This window comes from Notechis scutatus, chromosome 3 (assembly GCF_049901735.1).
Source record: "Notechis scutatus isolate UNSWTSFEM ecotype Mainland chromosome 3, rNotScu1.2, whole genome shotgun sequence".
NCBI lineage: Eukaryota > Metazoa > Chordata > Lepidosauria > Squamata > Elapidae > Notechis > Notechis scutatus.
The window spans coordinates 209,594,677-209,611,019 of record NC_142011.1 but is presented as its reverse complement, the minus strand read 5'-3'; the positions used below and the strand labels follow the sequence as shown (position 1 = coordinate 209,611,019).

General features: G+C 47.1%; 1 protein-coding gene across 1 annotated transcript in view; it reads left to right on the top strand.

Moving 5' to 3' along the window:
* The first annotated feature begins 1,166 nt into the window (after positions 1-1,166).
* TONSL (tonsoku like, DNA repair protein) overlaps positions 1,167-16,343 on the top strand; it is a 53,841-nt gene continuing 38,664 nt past the window's right edge. Inside the window, 6 exon segments of the mRNA XM_087958913.1 lie at positions 1,167-1,210; positions 3,177-3,272; positions 8,248-8,390; positions 11,703-11,886; positions 13,103-13,232; positions 14,364-14,535. Of these exon segments, the coding sequence (XP_087815039.1) occupies positions 1,189-1,210; positions 3,177-3,272; positions 8,248-8,390; positions 11,703-11,886; positions 13,103-13,232; positions 14,364-14,535 (747 nt within the window). The 5' untranslated portion in view covers positions 1,167-1,188.

The following is a 16,343-nucleotide window of genomic DNA, read 5'->3' as shown; positions in this document are numbered from 1 at the left end:
CAGGAAATTTCTCTTAAATCCCAGGTTGGATTGAGTCATAGAATAACAGGGTTGGAAGGGGCCTTGGAGGTCATCTAGTTCATCCCCCTGCTCGAGAAGGAAAGTCTAGACCAAATATTACCCTCTACCTAGGATCAAACTCACAGCCTCCTGATTGTGAGGAGAGAGCTCCAACTCTAGGCCACCGGAGCTGATCTCTATAATGATACTCCACCCTACTGCTCTAGAATAAAATAACAGAACAGAGTTGGAAGGGACCTTGAAGGTCCTCTAGTCCAACCCCCTGCTCTGGCAGGAGATGCTATATTATTTCAGAGAAATGGCTCTCCAGTCTCTTCTTAAAAAAAACCCCCAGTGATGAAGAAGCACCCACAACTTCTGGTGGCAAGCTGTTCCACTGGTTAATTGTCCTCACTGTTTGCAAGGTTGCTTCTCTCCTTGATGACTTTCCATCAGCTGCTTTGAGTCCTGCCTTCTGGGGCTTAGGAGAATAAGTTGACTCCCCTCTTCTTTGGGGCAGCCCCTCAAATCTTGGAAGACTGCTGTCATGTCACCCCTGGCCCTTCTTTTCATTAGACTAGGCCCAGTTCCTCCACGCCAGATGCTCCTCTGTGGGGGGAGATATAGCTGGGAGGGGGTTTAAAGAAGCGGCGTGCCTCCCCAGATTTGGAACGGGGTTGGCAAGACCCTCTGGTGCAATGCAGAGCCCCTCCCCTCTGAAATAGTATATGGGTGTTCCTGCTTGAGCAGGGGGCTGGACTAGAGGACCTCCAGAGGTCCCTTCTAGCTCAGTCATTCTATTCTATTCCCTCCCACGTCCTGCCCACAGGGGCATTTGCAGGAGAAAGGGGCACCAGAGCAGGCGGACTTCCCCGGGGAGTTAGCCAAATGTTTGTCAATCTGGCCACTTTTTAAGATGGGTGGACTTCAACTCCCAGAATCCCCCAGCCAGCAAAGCTGGCTGGGGAATTCTGGGAATTGAAGTCCACGCCACTGGCCGACTCTGCCGCGCTCTCTTTTCACTCCTACGGCCCTCCCCTCCGGGAGAGGGGCGTGACCCCCGTCGAGGCGGAGTCCTCTCGCGATTGGGCGACCTCCAGCCAATGATGAACGGACGCCCTCTTCCGGGCGGCCAATCGGGGGGCGAGCGGGAATTTGGCGCGCGGCGGGCGACGCAAGAGCGCCGGAATGGGCGACCGGGAAGTGAGGCGTGAGTAGTTCTTGGGGGGTGGGTGGGGAGGGGGGGTTTACTACAAATCCCATCCTCCGCGGCCGTCACCCACCCCGATTCCCTCACTTCTCCCGGCCGCGCGGGACCCATCCTCCACGGCCAGCGGGGCGCCCCGGATGATGGGAGCTGGAGTCCCTGGCCGCTGCAGGGTCGGGTGAGAAGCGGGGGACCAACCCTCGCAAAAGGGCGCCCCCCCTTTTTTTTGGTCCTTGGGAAGGAGGAAGGTTCCACGGGGGGGATCCTTCCCCCCAGAGGTCCTCTAGTCGGGTCCCCGCAGGTAGATTTCACCCCCCGCCCCTTTTCCCGGGAGGCTGGGGTCGCCTTCGAGGGCGGAGCGGGGACGGGGTGGTGAAGAAAGGAGCCAGAAAAGAGCTGCGGATGGCGGGGCTGTTGCAGGGATCAAAGCGGGTGGGGGCACCAGTGGGGGGAGCGGCTGGACTGGGGAAGGCTGGACGGGGGGGCAGGGGCGGGGGCCTGGACTGGGGTGCTGGACGGGGGCCCAAACTGGAGGGGCTGGACTGGGAAGGGCGGGTAGACTGGGAGGCTGGACTGGGGCGGCGGGGGCTGGTTGGACTGGGGGGCTGGACAGAGGCCCAAACTGGGGGGCTGTACTGTGGGGAGCGGGGTGGTGGTTGGACTGGGGGGCTGGACGGGGGTCCAAACTGGAGGGGCTGGACTGGGGAAGGCAGCTGGACTGGGAGGCTGGACTGGGGCGGCTGGGGGCTGGTTGGACTGGGGGGCTGGACAGGGGCCCAAACTGGGACGGCTGTACTGTGGGGGAGCGGGGGTGGTTGGACTGGGGGGCTGGACGGGGGTCCAAACTGGGGGGCTGTACTGTGGGGGAGCGGGGGTGGTGGTTGGACTGGGGGGCTGGACGGGGTCCAAACTGGAGGGGCTGGACTGGGGAAGGCAGCTGGACTGGGAGGCTGGACTGGGGCGGCTGGGGGCTGGTTGGACTGGGGGGCTGGACAGGGGCCCAAACTGGGACGGCTGTACTGTGGGGAGCGGGGGTGGTTGGACTGGGGGGCTGGACAGGGGCCCAAACTGGGACGGCTGTACTGTGGGGGAGCGGGGGTGGTTGGACTGGGGGCTGGACGGGGGTCCAAACTGGGGGGCTGGACTGGGGAGGAGGGGCTGGACGGTGGGGTGGTGGATCTTGGGAGGGCTGGCCTCGGTGGGGACTGGACTGAGGGGGCTGGACTGCTGGTGGACTGCAGCCCCTGGACACCCCTCAGCCCCTGGGGGTGGGTCTCGGTGGCAGCCCCCAGTCTTTTCTGCCTTCTTCCCAGGAGGTTGGGTGGCTAATAGATCCGCCCAGTGCTTGAATGTAAAACGTGCCCCAGATTAAAACATTTATTTAGCCGATACATGGATAGCAGTAGTCAAATACAAAAGATATAATAAAATATAAAAGAGCCGTCATTCTATAACTGAAGGCCACAAACATATCCGCCTCCTATTTTCCTCACAACAACAACCCTGTGAGGGGGTTTGAGCTGAGAGAAAGTGCTTGGCTTTCATGCCTAGGCTGGGTTTTGGCTCATAGTAATCCTTGCAATTGGCCCAAAGTCACCTAGCTTTCATTGCTAAGGCGGGACTAGAACTCACTGTCTCCTGGTGATTGGCCCAAAGTCACCTAGCTTTCATTGTTAAGGTGGGACTAGCACTCCCCATCTCCTGGTGATTGGCCCAAAGTCACCTAGCTTTCATGGCTAAGGCAGGACTAGAACTCCCTGTCTCCTGATGATTGGCCCAAAGTCACCCAGTAAGCTTTTGTGCCTAAGGCAGGACTAGAACTCACTGTCTCCTGGTGATTGGCCCAAAGTCACCCAGTCCACTTTCCTGACTAAGGCGGGATTTGATCTCGGGATCTCCTGCTTTCTTGCCTGCCTCATCCTTTAAATCCCGTGCTGAGATTCACGCTTCTCCTCTCCGTATCCTTCAGAGATCCAGAAGAGCAAGGAGAAGGCGCAGCGGAAGGGGGATCAGAAGGAAGAAGCCGCTCTCTGCAACCAGCTTGGAGAGATTTTAGCCCGTCATGGTGAGCGTCCCAGGGGGGGGGGGGGGAGTCCGCAGCTCAAGTGCGCCATGGAAGCCACAAAAAGTGGTTACAGATAGTCCTCAACTTACAACCGTTCACTTAGAGACCGTTCAAAGTTACAACGGCACTGAAAATAGTCATTTCTGACCGTTTTTTACACTTATGACCATTCCAGCATCCCCATGGTCACATTGCTACATTCAGATGCTTGACAACTGACTCACATTTATGACGATTCCAGTGTCCCCAGGTGGTGCGAGCCCCTTCTTTGGTCTCCTGACAAGTCAATAGAGAAACATGATCCACTTAATAACCTCGTTACTAATCACTGCTGTGGTTCCCTTGACAACTATAGCAAGGAAGGTTGTTAAATGGGGCAAAGCTCAACTGTCTCACTTAGTGGACTCCATTGTGGTCGTCAGTTGAGGATTGCCTGTACTTTGAACAGCATCACTGGTACAGGAGGAAGTGGGAGAACAGTTGTGATGACCCAGGGTGGGATACAAAATAAACAGAGTCACAAAAACAGGTGAAGCCCCTTTTATTTCTTCACTTTGCTTCCAAACTCCAAATATCCTTGACTGGAGACAAAAAACTCCCCCACAAACAGTTATGAGGAAATGCCGTTTAAACTAAAAATGCCTATAAACGATAAAGAGTAAAAACAACACAAACCACACTGAAGCAATTAAGGGAACCAGGCAAGATAAGGGCTTGAAGACATCCACAGATATCGGAACACACACTGGGAAGGACGCCAAACTCAGAGAGGAACGACAGACTATTTCCATGCTTTGTTTCCAGCACTGGCCCATACGCATGTCCATCCTTTTAACCAGTCCTCACAGTTGCAGCCCATGAAGGGGATCAGGACCCCTTCCTCCCCCCGTAGATCATGCCATTCACATTTCCCTTATCCTCTCCTCCCTGTAGTGCCCTAGGATGGAGAGGGGATGGGCCTGGGTCTTCCTCTGACTGCCCAGCCAGCCTCTGCCCTTCCCCAACCTTTCCCCAACCTCCGGAGCCACACTCCCAGTCGGCTGTTCCTCCTCTCCCTCAGAGTCAGTCTCAACCAGGGGCATGACACCACCTAAGGTGGTTAGGCCAAAGGAGCCATTTACAGGAAGTCCTCAGAGTTATGACCACGATTGAGCCCAAACTTGATGTTGTTAAGTGAGACATTTGTAAAGTCAGTTTTGCCCCACTTTGTGACCTTGCCCCAGTTGTTAACTGAATAACTTCAGTTGTTAAATTATTAACTCATTTGTTAAGTGAATCTGGCTTCCCTCCTTGGTTTTGCTTGCTGGAAGGTCGCAAAAGGGGATCATGGGACACTGCAACCGTCATAAATATGAGACAATGGCCAAGCACCCGAGTTTTGATTACATGAGCATGGGGATGTTGCAAAGGTCGTGAAAAAAAAATGAAGTACACTCATTTCTGGCAGAGTTTGGGGGAGAGAAAGAAAGACTTCTGCTGCTTTCCTTGCATGAAGCCAAAAGTCTCTCTCTCTTTCTCCCCCTAAGAACGGAGCTGGAGACGGGATCCTGCGATCCCAAATAAAGAACGATCGATCGGTAGGAAAACAGGGATTTTCCTGCAGACTTTTTTTGGAGATTTTCCCAGGGTCTCTGCTCCGCGGGGTTTAAAATTATGAGTTTGGTGGTCCCTGAGGTCCAAAGAATGATGGATCGGTAGGAAAACTGGGTGGGGGATTTTCCTGCAGACTTTTTGCGGGATTTTCCCAGGGTCTCTGCTGCTTTCTGCGGAGACCCTGGGAAAACGTCAGCAAGCCACCGTCAGTCAAAATTCATATTAGTGGTCCGTGGGATTTAAAATTATAAGTTGGGTGGTCCCTGAGGTCCAAAAGGTTGGCGACCCCTAGTCCAACCCCCCATTTCAGACAAGTGGCTGTCCAACCTCTTCTTAAAAGCCTCCAGTGATGAAGCACCCACTATTTCTTTCTTTTTTTAAAAAAAATAAACTTTATTAGTCCTTTGCATATTTTAAAAATAAATCAAAAATATCACGACGTTAACAAGTTTTGTGACATCCATCTCATCCATTTCTACCTTTTGTGCCTATTTACAAATATATCCAATTGTGTGCGAATATATACATTTAATCTATAAGTTGCTTATCTTTAATTCTTTCATTTTCTGTCTGTCTTCATTCGATCCAATTATACCATTTTCCCCAAATTCTACAGTATTCAGGCTCCTCTTTCTCTTGTACCATTAAAGTCAATTTGTCCATTTCAGCACGTGCCATTATTTTTTGAATAATCAGTCCATCCGAGGGTATACAGTTGTGCTTCCAGCATTGAGCATAAGCTATTCTAGCAGCCATTAAGATGTGTAATACAATATATTTGACTTCCGGTTTGAAGGGCTTCGGCGACAGACAGGAATCCGCGATCGTGCGTGGTTTTCTGCGTGGGCTCGCCGCTGGAGCGCCCCCAGCCGGCTGGCTTCGGGGCTAAGCCACCCCGTAGAGGTGGTGAAGAAGGGGGAGACTGCCAGCAGGGTCGAGGAGAGCCGCATCTCTCCTCCTCAGCTGGCCATTACTCCCTTTCCCGAAGGCGGTAGGAGCGGTGGTCAGAAATGGCCGCCTCAAAGAAGATCTCAACCGGAAAAGAACGTGCAGGAGGAAGATAAGAAGTGAAAGTTTTGGCTGACCGGGCTAAGTTGAAAAAGCAATAACTAAGGTATCCTGGAATTTAAATTTTATAAGAAACAACATCGTTCCCAAAGAAGAGTCAGAAGCAGCGAAAGAGAGTGAAAAGGGAAAGGTTTGACTTTTTTTTCTTCTCTCTCCTTCCTTATATTGACAATTAAGAATAAGAAATTGGAAAAATCCGCTTTGGCATCAGTAGGCAATTAAGCTGAAAATATAACTAAATGCCAAAGGGACAATAAAGATTTCTGGACATTAAAACCTTTTTCTTCTATAAGCAGGAAGGGAGAGAAAAAGAATAAGGGCGGGATCTGGAAGAGGGAGGAGACTGCCTGGACTTTAAAGGAATCTAAAGTAAAATTTCAATAAGACTTCTAAATGATACATTTTAACTGAAACTTTGCAACTAAATAGTAACCCTAGGAAGAGAAAGTGGGGAAAAAAGAAAGAGCAAAAAGAAACAGCTTGTGACTTTTGGATTTTTGGCTATTATATTTGAATGACTAAAATCAATCGGGTGGTTGTTTAAAAATTTCTACAATGGCATTACTTTTGGATGAATTGAAAATGAAACTTAAAAAGTACAAAGAAGATGCACAAGAAGGGAAGGGTTCCTTTGGCTTCGTTTTTCAATTTCTAGAAATGGAGATTTGGAACTATGAGAAACAACAAGAAAAGACTGCAAAACAAGAAGACTGGGACAAAGAAGAAACCATCTTTAATGAACAAGTAACTCTATGTGGGGAAGAAAAAGGAAAGCGGGGAAAGAGGATGGAGAATTTAAGACTTAAAAAAACAACCAAAGAAAAGAAAAATAATTCAAAAAATAAGTATAATACTGGAAAGCAACAGAAAAGGGGAATACAGAAGAGGGAAATAGAGGTAGAGAGACAAAGGGGTAAAAAGGGGAGAGAGAAGAAGAGAGAGAAGGAAAGGAAAAGAAGTTACAAAGGTCCGGAGCAAGATATAAAGAAACGACCTATTTAGAGATAATGGGTGAAAATCTAACTGAAAAAGGGATTCTGTAAAGGTACATGAGATTGTGTTATATTTGAAATAGAAATAACTTTAGAAAGTTGGAAACAACATATGATTAGAATGAGGGATAGAATGGTTAGTGTAACTTAGTGAAATGTTTGTGAATAAAGTAAATGAAATAAAATAAATGAGAAAATTGAATCAGGAAGGAATGGGAACACTAATTAGTCAATGTTTTATAAAATATAAGTGAAGAGGGGGGAATTGATTATGGAAAGTTTATAATTGTTCCCATAGAAGTATGATATTTAATTGAAAAGTAACGTGAAAAATGTTAAGACTGCAATGAATATTAATATTAATGATAGAATTGAATTGGAATGGAATGTTGTTTTAATTATATACATTTATAAAAAAAAAAATTAAGAATACTGTGTGTAGTTTAAGAATGTACCAAGCAGAATCCGAATGGAAGTTATGTATTATATTGAGTGTTATAACTTTAGGGGAAAGATATAAAGGCGTCATACTCCAATCAGTAACTACAGGAGAAATTTTGTTTAATGAGAAAAGGTAATAGACAATTGAAACAGGACAGATAAAAAATATAATGATTTGAATTGAGATGAAATAAATACAATAAAATTGAGGAAATTAAAAGAGGGGAGAAGCCATGTAGAAAATGTAAAATTGTAAATAAGATATGGAATAGAATATAAAAATGAGCATGAACCTGAATTTGTGTCTGTACGAAGAAATGTAACCCGGGATTATGCTGCTTTCAAAAAAGATGTTTTAATTGTATTTCTTTTCTTTTTTGTGAAAACTCAAATGAAATTTACCAAAAAAAAAAAAAAAAGATGTGTAATACAATATATTTTATATTTTTTCCCCACATTTCTTTTGAAAGCACCCACGATTTCCGAAGGCAAGCTGTTCGACCAATTAATTGTCTTCACTGGGGGGAAGTTTCTCCTTAATTTCAGGTTGTTTCTCTCCTTGGTTACTTTCCATCCATTGCTTTTTGTCCTGCCTTCAGGTGTTTTGGAGAATAAATTTATCCCCTCTTCTTCATGTCAGCCCCTCAAATACTGGGACACAGCTTTCATGTCATCCCTAGTCCTCCTCTTCTGAACTTTTACAGAATACAGAATGACAAGAGTTGGAAGGGACCCTGGAGGTCTTCTAGTCCAACCCCAGGGAGCAGACCGTATACTGTTTCAGGCAAATGGCTGTCCAGTCTCCCCTGGAAAACCTCCAGTGATGGGACTCCCATGGCATCCTGATAACATTTAGCAGGGTTCCTTCCTCTGCCCCGCAGGACGCTTCCAGGAGGCCCTTGAGGAGCACAGGCTGGAGCTGCAGCTCCTGGAGAGCGTGGAGGATGTCATCGGCTGTGCGGTTGCCCACCGGAAAATTGGGGAGTGCTTGGCTGAGCTGGAGAGCTACGAAGCTGCCCTGAAGGTAGGAAAGCCGGGAGGTGGGAGTGAGCATCGAGTGGAAGGGCCCTCCAGGCGTTGCAGGTCCTCGACTTACGTTCAGAGCTACGACAGACCTTCCAAAAGATGCTTGTGACCAGTTGCAAAGTCCCGTTCCCCCCGGTCACATGACCTCCCACAAGATCATGTGACTGCATTTCAGGCACTGGGCGTCCAGCCTGCAGTTACATTTATTCATCAATTCATTTACTTATTCATTAATCTGATTTCTGTTGCCTCCTATCTCAGCAAATGATGCTGGATGGCTATAGAATAGAACAGAAGGATAGGATAGGATAGGATAGAATAAATTTAAAAATATGGAATGGAATAGAATAGGAATAGAATTCTTGATTGGCCAAGTGTGATTGGACACACAAGGAATTTGTCTTGCTGCAAATGTACATAAAAGAAAAGATACATTCGTCAAGAATCATAAGGTACAACACTTAATAATAGTCACAGGGTACAATAAGCAATCAGATAGATAGATAGATAGATAGATAGATAGATAGATAGATAGATAGATAGATAGATAGATAGATGATAGATAGATGGATAGGAAAGGAAAGGAAAGGAAAGGAAAGGAAAGGAAAGGAAAGAAGGAAAGGAAAGGAAAGGAAAAGAGAAAGAAAGAGAAAGAAAGAAAGAAAGAAAGAAAGAAAAAGAAAGAAAGAAAGAAAAAGAAAGAAAGAAAGAAAGAAAGAAAGAAATACAATTCTTTATTCGCCAAGTGTGATTGGACACACAAGGAATTTGTCTTGGTGCAAATGCTCTCAGTGTACATAGAAGAAAAGATTCATTTGTCCAGAGTCAAGAATCATCAGGTGCAAGAGTGATAGGATACAATAAGCAATCAAATCATACTAGGAAACAGTCAATATAAATCATAAGGATACAAGCGACAAAGTTACAGTCATACATTCACAAGTGGGAGGGGATGGGAGATAAGGATTAATGAGAAGATTAATAGTAATAGTAGTGCAGGCTTTGTAAATAGTTGGACAGTGTTGAGGGAATTACTTGTTTAGCAGAGTGATGGCTTTTGGGGAAAAAACTGTTCTTGTGTCTAGTTCTGGTGTGCAGTGCTCTATAGCGTCGTTTTGAGGGAAGGAGTTGAATACAATACAATGCAGAGGAGAAGAGAATGCAGAATAGAATAGAAATAGAATAGAGAAGATAAGAGAAGAGAAGAGAATGCAGAAGGGAATAGGATAGGATAGGAATAGGAATAGAATAAGGAGAAGGAGAAAATAATATTCTTTATTGGCCATGTGTGATTGGAGACACAAGGAATTTGTCTCCGGTGCATAGGCTCTCAGTGTACATAAAAGCAGCTAATGATAAATTATGATCATAATCATAAAATACAATCATTGTAAATCATAAGATACAACCCTGGATACTTAAAAGGGTAATAAATAAAAGCAACAGAATCATAAAAGGATACTAAATAATCCACACAAATCATAAGATATACTGTAAACAATAAAGCTACTGTCATAAGATGCTAAAGGAATAGATAATAGGAAAGGTGAAAAAGGATAAAGAAGTAATACAGCCTTACTAGGTGGTCTGACATCCCAGGGCATAAGGCAGTGTCGTGGGAATTAGTTGCTTAGCAGAGGAATGGCGTGGGGGGGGGACACTAGAAATCAAAGCATCCCACAGACACATGAGGACAATTTACAGTTTTGCCGAAAACCCAATGTTTATGGTTTTTGGCAAAATAATAATAATCCCCATAGCGAAGAACGACTGCTTAATGACCGCCACTAAAAAAAGTCATAAAATCGTGTCAGTCATCACACAATGACTTGCTTTACAATCATTACGAGTCTGTATTGTGGTTGCAAGTCGAGGACTTGCCTGTACTCAGAGCCAGTGGAAGTTTGAGGTGGACTAGCACCAGGCCACAGTTGATGGACTGTGATTTTAGTATAGTTAGACCATGTGTCATTGACAGACTGGATTTCATCCTAGGTCTGACCTGTTATTTATGATTTCATTCTGGAATTTTTAATGGTATACTGTGTTTCCCCCAAAATAAGACCCTGTCTTATTTTTATTTATTTTTTTGCCACCCAAAAAGGCACCAGGTCTTATTTTGGGGGGATGCCATCCACTGACTAACCTCACTTGCGCGCGTTGCCCCTGGCCTCCTTTTCGCTGTCAGAGGCCCTCAGGAACTTCTGTGGCCGGGAAGGTTTTCCTGAAGGCCTCTGTGGCCGATAACAGAGCTCTGGATCGATCCTGAGCTTTGTTATCCGCCCCAGGGGCCTTCAGGAAAGCCTGACCAGCCTTGCCGGCTGCAGAAGAAATGGGCCGGCCAGGCAGGTGTCGGGGTGTGCGAGGCCTGGCTACACCTGTCCACAGGTAAGTAGTAGGGCAGCTCCACACTGCCCCCATCCCCACCCTAGCTTAATTTTACCCATCCACTCTGGAGTGGGCGGGATCTTAATTAGGGCTTATTTTGGGGGGTAGGGCTTATATTGGGCATATGTGTAAAAATCAAGCTAGGTGTTCTGACCAAGGCTTCCTGAGGCTGTCATTAAGCACACGCTTATTTCAAACAACTCTTTTTTTATTTCAACGGCTAGGAAATGTGTTCATTCCCAGCCCGTAATGAGTCCCAAATAGTCCCTCGAGATAAGCACCCACCTTTCTCTCCTTTGAATTGCTGCCAACAACTCAAGTGCCAAATGAACTGTAAAAAGCCAGCCGAAGTACAAAGTCCACACAGAGCTTCAAGGTTTAATCTGAACAGAGCGAACGACTTCGCTTCCTGCAAGGGCTCCTGTCCCTTTGCTCCTCCTTGATGTCTTATGGGAGGGGCCAATCACCTCCAAGCCTTACTCCCAAGTTGCCCCTTTTGTCTCAGCTGCTCTTGCCTTCCGGCAGCTCTGTGCAAGCGCTCACTGGGAACAGGCTCCCTCTGCTCCTCTGTCTTGCTGCTGTCGGATTCTGGGGACTCCGGAGTTGGCACATAACTCCCAGGTGGCCCTGGTCCCATCTCTGTGTCAGACACAGATCCCTCCTCCGAGCCCTCCCCAAACTCCAGGACTGGCCCATGTTCCTCCCCACTGTCCGACTGTGCTGCCAGCTCCACAGGCTGCCGATGGACACGAGGACTTAACTTTCAGGGTAGGTCCTATTTTCAGGGAAACAATGTTTACTGGGTGTTTTTAATTCGTTGCGGTCTCTGGTCCCTGACTTGTCATCAACTGAATGGAATGGGCTGGGCTAGGGCCGTGGGTTGTGTTGAGTGCAGCCTCCCCTCCTCTGTCTCTCTCCCCAGCACCAGCGCCGCCACCTGGAACTGGCCTGCACCGTCTCCAACGCGGTGGAGCAGCAGAGGGCTTGGGCCACCATCGGCCGCACCTACATGTTCATGGCCGAGAGCGGCCAGCTGGGGGAGGCCCTGCAGGAGGCCGAGAAAGCCTTCATGAAGAGCTTGGCTATTCTGGAAGAGAAGCTGGAAGGTACCCTGGGTGGAGAGAGGTGGGGGAGGCCTCCCGGGGCACCGTGGGTTGGTATCCCCCCCCTGCTGAAGGGGGAAGGAGGTCTTGGGGGCTGAAGGCTTTCCTACTTCCTTGGGGGCTTCCTGAGTTGGGGTATAAATGAAAGGAACCAAGCGTGTCCCAGGGAGAATGATGCAAGGTCCAGTTGGAGTCCATCACTGGGGCCAAAAGTTTATTCTTCCAAGGCTTTGGGGTCATGACTGGAAACTTCTTTTTCTCCCCAGAATGAGGGCCCTGGGCTACTCTACACATTGTACGGACAGAGAAGAACATTCGTAGCTCAGGGTTGTAGTGAGGGATCCTTGGGGATCTCTCTGAGCTGGGTGGTTTCCTTGCAGACGTTTCATGACCCGACTAGGGAACCTCATCAGTGCTATAAGGGAGGGGGATTTGCAGAGAGGAGGGGGAGGGGAAGAAGAAGAAGATCAAGAAGAAGAAGATCAAGAAGAAGATCAAGAAGAAGAAGAAGATCAAGAAGAAGAAGAAGAAGAAGAAGAAGAAGAAGAAGAAGAAGAAGAAGAAGATGATGATCAAGAAGAAGATCAAGAAGAAGAAGAAGATCAAGAAGAAGAAGAAGATCAAGAAGAAGAAGAAGATCAAGAAGAAGAAGTCCTTGGTGCTCTGAGCTTGGTGGTTTTCTTGCAGACGCGTTTCATGACCCAACTAGGGAACCTCATCAGTGCTAGAAGGGAGTGGGGTTTGCAGGAAGAGGAGGGGGAGGGAAGAAGAAGAAGAAGAGGAGGAAGAAGAGGAGGAGGAGGAGGTCCTTGGTGCTCTGAGCTTGGTGGTTTTCTTGCAGACGTTTTATGACCCAACTAGGGAACCTCATCAGTGCTAGAAGGGGGTGCTGTGTATGGGGAGGAGGAGGAAGAGGAGGAGGACTGTGGAGTCCTTAGGACTCTCTCTGAGCTGGGTGGTTTCCTTGCAGACGTTTCATGACCCGACTAGGGAACATCATCAGTGCTGGAAGGGTGGGGGGGTCGCGGGTGGAGAAGGAGAATAGGAAGGAAGGGAGGAAGGAGAGAAAACGAGAGTCCTTTAGCACTGATGATGTTCCCTAGTTGGGTCATGAAACACCTGCAAGAAAACAACAGAGAGAGAGAGAAGAGAGAGAGAGAGAGGGAGGGAGGGAGGGAGGGAGAGGATCCTGCAAGCTCTTTTCTCCTCCTCCTTGCAGGGCAGGTGCCGCAGCGGGAGGAGAGCGAGATGAGGTCCCGGCTCTACCTGAACCTTGGCTTGATCTATGACAGCCTGAAGAACCCAGCCATGCGCACCTCCTACATCAAGAAGAGCATCTACATCTCGGAGTAAGGGGGCCCTGGGGGGGAGGTGTCCCTCTTCTCCCTGCCTCCACCGGGGTCACCTGGGGTTTGGGGTGGCCAGGAGGCGGCAGGGCTGTGCTGGCTAAGGAATTCTGGGAGTTGAAGTCCACAAGTCTTAAAGGGGCCAAGGTTGGAGACCCCTGGACTAGAAGGCCTCCAAGCTCCCTTCCAACTCCATTACAGGTAGTCCTTCCTTCCTTCCTTCCTTCCTTCCTTCCTTCCTTCCTTCCTTCCTTCCTTCCTTCCTTCTTTCTTTTTCTTTCTTTCTTTCTTTCTTTCTTTCTTTCTTTCTTTCTTTCTTTCTTTCTTTCTTTCTTTCTTTCTTTCTTTCTTCCTTCCTTCCTTCCTTCCTTCCTTCCTTCCTTCCTTCCTTCCTTCCTTCCTTCCTTCCTTCCTTTTTCTCTCTTTTCTTTCTCTCATTCTCTTTCTTTTTCTCCCTTTCTTTCTTCCTCATTGTCCCTCTCTTTCCTTCCTTCCCTCTCTTTTCTTTCTTTCTTCCTTTCTTATTCTCTTTTCTTTCTTTTCTTTCTCCCTCATTCTCTCTTTCTTTTTCTCTTATTTTTCTTTCTCATTCTCTTTTTCTCATTTTTTTCTTTCTCATTCCCTCTTTTTTTCTTCTTTCTTTCTTTCTTTCCTTCCTGGCTTCCTTTCTTTTTCTCTGTCTTCTTTCTTTCTTCCTTACTTTCTTTACGTCTCTCCCTCCTTTTCTCTTTCTTTCCTTTTTTCCTTTTTCTCTCTTTTTTCTCGTTCTTTCCTTCTTTTTCTCTCTCTCTTCCTCTGTCTCTTTTCTCCTTTCTTTCTCTCTCCTTTCCTTTTCTCTCTCTCTTTCTTTTTCTCTCACTTTTTCTTTCTTTCTTTCTCTCTCATTTATATTTCACACATTTCTGAACTGCCCATCTCCTTTGAAGTGGGTTTCTGGACAGTTTACAATAAAACATCGAAATACATAACAGCGTATAAATAATAAAACGTTAGCGTTGACATTTCAGTTCCAATCCTTGGACTCTGGAGATAAGCTGGGGTGTGTGTGTGAAGGGGCTCCTTGCGGGCAGCCACCCTTGACCCCTCCGGCAGGGCCTTGCCAAGGTGCCCACTGTCGTCCCTTCCGCCTCCTAGGCAGGCCCACCTGTCGGAAGACCTCTTCCGAGCCTACTTCAACCTGGGCAACATCCACCTGCGGGAGAAGGAGCATTCGCAGGCCATGCGCTGCCTGGAGCGCGCTCGGGAGTGCGCCTGCAAGATGAAGGAGAAGTACATGGAGAGCGAGTGTTACGCCAGCATTGCCCAGGTAAGAGAGTCGCCTTGAGAAGGGCAGGGTGGGGCTCACCTGCACCCCAATAATGCCAAGATCCTCTGTCGTCTTGCTTTGCACAAGCCTGGCTGAATCCCTAAACTTTGGCCACTTCTAGACTCGTGGACTTCAACTCCCAGACTTCCCCAGCCAGCGAATGCTGGCTGGGGAAGTCTGGGAATTGAAGTCCACAGATCAGAATAGAACTAGAAGGGACCCTGGAGGTCTCCTAGTCCAGCCCCCTGCCCAAGTGGGAGACCCTACACCATTTCTGACCAATGGCCGTCCAGTCTCTTCTGTCATCCACAACCAATTTTCCATCCCAAGCAAGAAGCACCAAAAAGGGTTTGATCATTTTCTCCATTCTGCATCAAAAAATATTAGGCCGGGGTTGTAGCGAGAAGTCAATCCAAGGCTATTGTAACATTTCAGCGCAAGCCCTCCAACCTTGGCCACTTTTAAGATGGGTGGATTTCGACTCCCAGAATTCCCCCAAGCGGCCTATGCTGGCCTGGGGAATTCTGGGAGTTGAAGTCCACAAGTCTCAAAGTGGACTCCTGTTTTAAAAAGTATTTGCAAAGCATTGTTATTGGGGAACAACGGCTTTGTGGGGCAGTATTTCCCCCCCTCTAATTTTGGGGGAGGACAGGCTGGTGGTGGGGAGACTGGATTTCGTGGTACCCCTAGGGGCTGAATGGGCTTCCTCTAGTTCCTTAGGGAAAGTGATCAATGTTTGAGGGTGAACTGGGGGTCTCTCCTCCTTCCCCAGGCCCCTCCCTTTGCTCTCCCATCTCCCCCGGTCTTCTCCCCTCACTGGGCTAGAAGCCAACTCAAGCCCCCTCCTGCCCCTGCCTTGCTTATGGCCCCCCCGAAGGGCTGGGATGGAGTTGCTGAGCGACAACAAGAAGTAACAGTTGGAGATTTATCAAAGAGGCCCGACCTAGAATTAAGGAGAGAAATTTCCCCACAGTTAGAACAATCAGTGGAACTTCCTGACAATCAGTCAGTGGAATACCTTGCCTTGGGAATCATAATTAACTTTATTGTCACTTTGAATGTACGCTGATTGGCATGCATTAAAATGAAATTTCATTGCATAACAGCGCTTCAAAGGGTCACTACCTTCAACATACACATGAACATGATACGGTAGAAAGATAGAGAGAGGCTAGAGATGATTGATAAATAGATGAGAGAGAGATGATAGAGATGATAGATGGGAGACAGATGATTTATTGATGAGAGAGATGATTGATAAATAGATGAGAGAGAGAGAGAGATGATAGAGATGATAGATGGGAGACAGATGATTTATTGATGAGAGAGATGATTGATAAATAGATGAGAGAAAGATAATAGATGACAGATTAGATAGATACCTAGATGAGAGAGATATGATTGATAGATGAGATACGATTTATTGATAGATGATAGACAGATGAGAGAGATAATAGATGACAGATTAGATAGATACATAGATGAGAGAGAGAGATGATAATAGATGAGAGAGAGATGATTGATAGATGAGATACGATTTATTGATAGATGATAGACAGATGAGAGAGATAATAGATGACAGATTAGATAGATAGATAGATGAGAGAGAGAGATGATAATAAATGAGAGATATGATTGATAGATGAGATACGATTTATTGATAGATGATAGACAGATGAGAGAGATAATAGATGACAGATTAGATAGATACATAGATGAGAGAGAGAGATGATAATAGATGAGAGAGAGATGATTGATAGATGAGATACGATTTATTGATAGATGATAGACAGATGAGAGAGATAATA